The 7,781-nt window shown below is 41.8% G+C and overlaps 1 protein-coding gene across 1 annotated transcript in view; it reads left to right on the top strand.

Annotated features, from left to right (window-relative positions):
* Nucleotides 1-1,527: 1,527 nt before the first annotated feature.
* The window catches only part of SLC2A12 (solute carrier family 2 member 12), a 32,135-nt gene continuing 25,881 nt past the window's right edge, over nt 1,528-7,781 (top strand). Inside the window, exon 1 of the mRNA XM_017829695.1 lies at nt 1,528-1,844. Within this exon, the coding sequence (XP_017685184.1) occupies nt 1,730-1,844 (115 nt within the window). The 5' untranslated portion in view covers nt 1,528-1,729. The remainder of the gene's footprint in view (nt 1,845-7,781) is intronic.

Genomic DNA, 7,781 nt, shown 5'->3' with positions numbered 1-7,781 from the left:
GGACCATAACACATAAAGGCATTTGGGAAGTGGGAACAAGCATGTACCTATGGAGTTAGCTGAGTTTCCACAGAGCTCCCACTGAGCAGAGCTGTGGGTTATATGAGGTGTGGGCTGTTAGAGGAGGTCAGTTACACGCCACATTATAACAGAAGAATCTTATCACAGCTGAGTTTGATCTATGAAAATATTTCATTTCCTTCCCAGCCTAAACAGCCTCTCATTTTCTTCCAAAAACATACAAATAATTTGTTAAAAGTTAACATTACTTTCTGCACTTATGCCATGAAGAAACAACACCTCCCTGGACGTGGCAAGAAATTGTTAACAGCCTTGATAGCATCCCACACTGCCTGACGGGAGGACATCTTACATGGAAAATATGTTATACATGAGAACAGAGCTAGACTGACTCATTCAACTACATGTCAAAAGCACTGCCAAAAACCAAACTCCCCACTGGAAGCAGTGCCCCCGTGGCAACCCTGGCACTCCAGTTTCTGAAGCTGACAGTGAGGCAGCTGTCAGATGGAGCAGTTACAATGTCTTTTGTCAAATTTTTCTTATTAAGCAAACATTGAAAAAGGGTGTATTATGCCTGCTCTACTTAAGGAAGAAGTTTTTAGGAATTCTCCTTTCTGGAAATACTGCAAAAGCTACCAGCTTTCCACCTCTACCCTTCCCTCCCACACTATCTGCAGGCATTAGTGTATTTAAAATGAAAACAACCAAGACAAAACAGCAAGTAATGAAAGACAGCACAAACAAGAAGCCTGTAGCACTGCCAAATTATACAAAAGCGATTCCCACTGGGGATAGCTTGGACAACTTGCTTCATGAGACCAGTGGGTCTGCTGAGAGGATTTGGAGGCTCTCCCACCGGGACTAGGACAGAGCAGGGCAGGCAGCCGCTGTATGCAGCTCACTTGCACCCTCTGTAAGCTTTTCCTGCTGCTGCCATCCTGCCTCTGGCCACTGCATCTACAGAACCAATAGGGATGGAGTGACTCCCAGCAGCTGTCAAAATCAAGCCTTTGACTGAATATAGCTGAGACAGTATCAGTTTTCTCACAAATAATTGTCATGGAAGAGAGGGTGGGTTGCCTTTCATTTGCTTATCATGTACGTCTTTGCCATGAAAAGTCCTGATTCCTACTGTCACAGACTGTAAAGGACTGCCATGGTTTCTTCCTCTCCGCTATTTCTCACCATAACTTGCTCATAACTTACAAGAATGAAGCGATGCTGTGCGTGTGTGCTTGGTGCCCTAACTTTAGCTGACACAGCAAATACTTGAAACCCTCCCCTTCAGTGTGCTTTCTCTGCTAAAAACCTGTGCGTATGAACAGCAGAGAGAGGAGGAAAAGGCAGAGAGGGAGAGAGAGAGAGATCTTATATGTGAGTGGGTAAGGAATGTACACTGAGCTGTGCCTGAAAGTCTGATGTCTCCAAATATTTGTTAAAAGGCAAAACCACCACTTCCGAGAGAGGGCCCTCCCCTCGCCTGCAATAGGCTCCCCAGAATAGCAACAGCCTGTGTCACTGCAAAGGGCAAAGCCTTCTGAAATAGCAACAAAGTTGTTCACAAACCACTTTGTGGTTTGCATTTGGTTTCAGCCAGCTTCAGCAACTTGTTGCCATGAGGAAAACAACCTGCACTTTCCTGGTCGGCCGGAGAAGGATCGCTGCCCTTTGAAGTGCTCCTGCCCAAGGTGCAAAGGGGGTGGCGATGGTAGCTGGGCAGAGCACGGAGGACCTCAGCCAACAGAGCCAGACAATGAGAGCAGGGGAGGATGAGGAGAGGAGGCAGGGCAGCAGCTGCCGCCAGCTCCCAGCTGCAACAGGTAAGGCGGCAAGAGCTGAATGCCAGCTGTTGGCCAGCAGCAGCTGCTCACCTAGCTTAGTGCTCGGGGCTGGGGGAGAACGGCCCCATGAAGCCAAGGGACTCTCAGGATATGCTGTCTCAGTTTCCGAAAGTGCAAGAGGGGAACATATGAGTAAGGAACGGGACTGCCAGCTTGAATTTTGAATGAAGGTTTATGTGGTACTTTCCCTAAAAGGCCTCAGTCCTCCTGCTTGTGCATGTGCTGTTTGTTGTGTAAATCCTTTTCCTTTATGAAGATCAGTCACCTGAAAAATAGGAGAACCCGTTGCCATCTCAGATAACAACAGTGCTCTGGTCTTTGCATACTTGGGAGCAATTCAGCCCTTTTCACCAAAGTGAGTGGAGGGGGGCCAGGTAAACACTGCACCTGCTCATGAAGGGAGACAGTAGAAGGGAGAGGGACAGGGTCTACCTCCTGGTTTTACTTCCTTAGCATCTCAGGAAGAAACAGGGTTTCTGTGCTGATGCCCTCAAACATCAACTGTAGCATTTCTTCTGCAGAAAATTTTTTAGTCCGGAAGCTGAATTTTATAGCTGTTCATCTTTGCTGTCCTATCCAGCCCCCTTTTCTAAGCTACAGCATGGGTTTGCATCTTTAGAGTCTTTCACAGATGATAAGATCAAGAGGAAAATGCCCCATAATTATGATATTTCTCACCCACAAGACAGCTGTACCCGAACAGCACAACACAGTCATAAGCCGGAAATTACTGTCCCAAGCAGGTTTTGTTCACTTAGTACTGAATGAACTAACTAGCCCATGAATGTTCAGATACCATAGGAACAAATGCTTTGTTGAAGTCTAATAATGATCAGCAAGCAACATCTCCTCATACCTGGAAGCAGAGGTTAATCAAGAACAGAAAGCCAGGAGGTGTGCAGAAATATTTATCATTACCTTAGGGACTGAGAGGAGCAATGCAGATGGTTGTAGGATAGCCTTAAGAAAGGGAAGCATAGCACTTACAATAAACAGCAAAGTTTCTGCAGCACAAGGGCTAAGGTTAGAAGAGTATGTGCAAATTAGTCACTTGACATTACCCTGAAAAATTAAATCAGTAACCTGAGGAATTTATAATCACCTAGCTAGGAATTAAAAGAACTTGTCGATTCTCACAGGAAACTAACAAATCAAAGCCCAAATGCCATTTAATGAAGGGTCAGGCTGTCTGTTGACATAATAAAAATACATGGCAGAGCAGTAAGAGAGGACATGGTCAAGGTGGGTCTGTCCAGCATGTGCATCCCCTGTCTTTCCATCACTGCCAGGGGCTTCTGTTCATGAAATTGAATATTATTCACAAAGTACATTCATCACGCTTATGCTGTACAATGTATACAATGCTTTCCACCATCAGAGGAATTTAGATGTGTGAAAATGTGTGATACATTAGTTTTCTTCTGCCTTCTTTTTTAGTTCAATTTACAAAATATTAGGTTTGAGTTTGCCTTTCACACTTGGGTTGTCAAATGGTTGTGATCCCACATGACCGTTACTATTTTTGGGTAAAGTCAATATTTTCTGAGATTTTCCAGCTCTGTTTGCAACATAGCTTTGTCCCAAAGCCACCATTTTTTTCATCCCATAGGATCTTGTTGGCCAACTGTTTTAGATCCCATGACAGATTTCTAGATGGCCACTTAGATCAGATGTGTCCTAGCTAATAGGAGAAATGCACCTATTGAGCAGCTACTGGATCTAAAGAAAGCTCAGGCCTTGGACTAGAGAAAGAGAGTCACGTATCTCTTTATACCAGACAAGTGAATGAGACAGAGAAAGTGGCTGTGACAGTGCAACAGAGATCATGATAATATGAAAATAGGATAATCACCTTATGAGAAGCAAACCCACAATTTAATTATGCAGCAATGCCCAATACATGCCATAAATATTTATCCTAAAAAAAAAAATGTGATCCACCTGCTATAAACTTTAGCAAAATCTTCTTTAAAGACAATGTGGGAAATTTTAAGTACTATTTCCCTGGAAAGACAACGTTTTTGTATGTCAGACAGTACTCAGATGGAAAAGAAATATGTTGTTAAAGATAGCTTAAAAATTTCAGATACAGTTATAAGATGTTTTAAGATCTACCACAGATAAAAGTAGATACCTTGTTCTATGGAAAAAAGGAGATTCCATGTTGTGGATTCATATCTATGCAATGCACTCAACTCATTGTGGTTTTCTAATCTGAGTTTATTAACCAGTGGTTGACATTAACCTCTGGTTAATGGTATTAACCAGAGCTTGATTTCACCTTCCAAATGTCTTATGGAAGACATTTGGAACAGATCAAAGAATTTCCACGGATTTAAAGAATACATATTTGACCTTCCAGAAAACTGTCCTTCCCTACCAAACTGAGGCATTTTTCACCTTAGATTAAATCAAAGTAAACAGAAGAAAGTATAATGGTGGAAGAGATTGTTGAGTCCCCTCCTATCAAAATAGATATATTTGCACAGGTTACATAAAGTAATCTCCCCTCCTCTCCAGCTCAGTAGTTTTCTTTATGCACACTGCATGATCTCTTGGGAGAAAAGAAAGAAAAACTACATCACAGAAATATCAGTGTCTGGACTAACTTGGAGTGTACTACTGCAAAACTGAGCTGGAAAGGGCTCCCAGGCACCTTTCCTATACCTCTCCCTCACGCGGGGTGAGTGAAGAGTGGTGTTTCCCAGCTGAGCTTGATTGCGGATCTTCCCTGGCACTGATCATTATCCATAATGCCCATAAAATACATGCACAGATCAAATATTGTACCTTTGGAAGGACTTTATTTTCCCAAATATCTGACTGAAAATAAGTAAAGGGGCACACCCTTACTGTTTGGCCCCATCCAGCCTCATCAGCAGTACACTACGCTATACTACAACTGCACTTGGTCTCCTTTTCAGGAACCAAGCATAAACATTTCCAGTGAATGTTCTTAAAGATAGGTTTTGTTTGCCAAGTAGTGCTGCTTTTGACTTGAGTAACAGTTGTGAGAAACCACTTTGTTTACATGGGGAAACTAGAGAATAGAGTTTCGAATCACTTGTCACATACCAGCCACACACTCGTTAGCCATGGAGTTTGTGGCAGACAGAAGGAGAAAATTGTCTGGAAGCCATCATTAAAATATTTTATTCCCCTGGGCTGCCCACTGCCATGTATTTTGCAGGCATCTCATAAAAATGAGAAAAATATATATATATTTTAAGAAGCTTTTTTTTAAAAAAAAAAAAGGAATGCCTAAGAACTGCCAGCAACATCATTAGAAGTGACACTTAAAAGGATTGTGAATACAACTACTGCAACGTGCTTTATCTGGAAAAGTTAAAGGAAAACATATGCTGAAGTCAGAGGCAATTTTGCCTAGAGGAAGGCCATGAAGGAAAACTGAGCAGAGATTCAGGGTTTAACTCCGCAGGCAGTTAAGAGCAGGCAAGTGTTGGGTACATCAGTTAAAACAAAACCTCATAATGATATAAGGACGTTTCTCAGCAGAATAGTGGCTGTGAGGGACAAGAGATACCGAGTTAACTGCTGAGTTTGCTGTTGCCAATGAAGAATGACAACGTTTCCCCCTGCATCACATCAGGATCTGCTTTTCACTCAGAGGTGCTCTACTTACAGCCCTCCACCATTTCTATATAACTGTGGGCGAGTGTCATTGGATACATGAAGAATGATACCAGCTGACCAAGTTAAAACAAACTAACGAAACATTAAGACATTGATCAAGTTGCTCTACTTGGAGAAGCAAGAAATATATGGGCTTGAATGCTTCCCTGTCAAATTCCCAGGTGTCCAAGCTCCACAGCCAACTTGTACAGCCTCTCAGATTAAAAACAAATAATCCTCTTGGTTGCTGTGATCTGAAGACCACAGGCTGAGGAGAGCACAGTCTGAATTGCAAAGAACCATGCTGATGGTTCAAATATCTCTCCTGAGATATTTGACTTGGCGCTGTCATGCAGAAACTGCAACCATACAAACATGACACTCGCACATTTAAAGAATTAAAAGCTATGCAAGACACAGACTTCAAAGTATCAATAGGGAGCAGTGTCCATGCTGCTGTGTTTCTGCTGGAGAGCCTTAAACTAAGTTTTTGTCCCTCTGTTACTAAACATTTTTTCTCAATTGCTTGGAAGAAGATAATAACAGATTATTTGTGGGTGATACAGGTGATGGGTGATTAATAAATGGGATATTTCACTGGTTGAATGCAATCTGGATGGGTTGGCCTGCTGACTGTGAGTGAATGTGCTGTCTGGGGTTCCTCTCTGCTAACTTTAGACATCTGCATCTGAGCAAGCTGCACAGTTGCCTTTTATAGACAATAAAGAGAATAGGCATCCAGCTTAATTCAGACATCTAGAAGTGTCTATTTTTTGCAACTAGTTTAAAAAGAAATCTAGGGATGCTGCAGATCTCTCACAGTTAGATAAGTTTAACCCATTCTATGTATTTTAATACAGACAAATGTAAAGTGATTTGCATTCCTCACTAGGATGCAAAAAGGCAGGCCCTATTTAAAGGAAAGGCAGTGCTTTGGAAAGAAGTAAAGAAGTTGGTTTTCCTGTAGGATAGCCAGAAGATGAGCTCCTTTACATGGCTGTGACAATCCTTAGACAAGCAGGGAAATGTCCACCAGGAGTGGGATAATTATGTCAAATTCCTATCTGGCACTGTGCAACCACTGCAGGAGCACTGGTTCCAAATCAGAATTTACTGAAGAAGCTGATGATCTGGATAAAGTTCAGAGAACAAGGTTTTGAATACTTAAGGTATTGGTAAACTTATAAAGCCTCACAGACTAAGTAGCTAATAAAGGAGATGTCTGTGGGATGACTCAATGACAGGCTATAACTTTGTACTTAGCAACCACAGATAAGTGCAAGGAAATGGAGAATGGGATCTGATAGCTGGAAGCTGAAGTTGCAGAAATCAAGTCTAGAAATAATTTACAGTGAAAGCAATTCATGAGACAATTTATGACATAAAGTCATTGGTTTTCAATCAGTAGCAATTTTTAAATCAAAGCTGAATATTTTAAGTCACCTAGTTCAAATAAAGTGTCTTTTAAGTGTGTCTGAAGGATTATGTTATGCTGTTCATGAGTGTCAGACTGGATGACCACAATGGTCTCTTTTCCCTTCATAATATGCAAATTGAGGCAAAATCTTATGTTAAATCTATGTGGCTCAGTGACGTAAAATACAGAGATATCCAAGAAAGCACAAACACCATCACTGAACAGTAGTTCGGGCAGAGCTGTGATCAAATTAGCTGTTTCACTTCTGATACCCAAGATCATTCCTTCAGCATAAGGCTGTATTGTTATCAGCCCTGATTTCCAAACAGGGTTCATTGGACGGGTATATTTTCTACATCTAATAATATACAGCAAGCAAGCAAGTCAGGACTATAAAGGGGAAGGAGAAATTAGTTTTGCAATGATAAAACAAATATTGCATGCATGCACTGGAGGATGGAGCACGTGTAGCACAAAGCAGCTTAGCTGGAGTTAGAAGTACTTCTCCTGAATTACTGTTCAATGTGTGAAGTAAGGACAGCAGGACCTTGCTCTAACCCATGCACTAACCTCTATCCAAAATAAGCAAACTGATCTCAGATACTGCAGATATAAATGAAGAAAAAGCTTTAGACATGATACAGATATGGACAACACCGATATAAAAAAAGATTGTTCCATCACTGGAGCATTTTGCAAATTTGTTTCTGGTATTTTCTTCAAGATGTCCCACCTCCATCTGCCCTCCACCCTCCCCTTCTGAAAGACTTTTCACAATACTCCCATTTCCCCCATGTCCTTATGGCCCATCATGACAAAACCACGTGCTTCTCTCCTATCTCTTATCTATCTCTGGTTTGCGAGCC

This window comes from Lepidothrix coronata, unplaced genomic scaffold (assembly GCF_001604755.1).
Source record: "Lepidothrix coronata isolate B3197 unplaced genomic scaffold, Lepidothrix_coronata-1.0 Scaffold167, whole genome shotgun sequence".
Lineage (NCBI taxonomy): Eukaryota > Metazoa > Chordata > Aves > Passeriformes > Pipridae > Lepidothrix > Lepidothrix coronata.
Note: the sequence above shows the minus strand (reverse complement) of the source record. Positions and strands in the feature narration are given on the sequence as shown.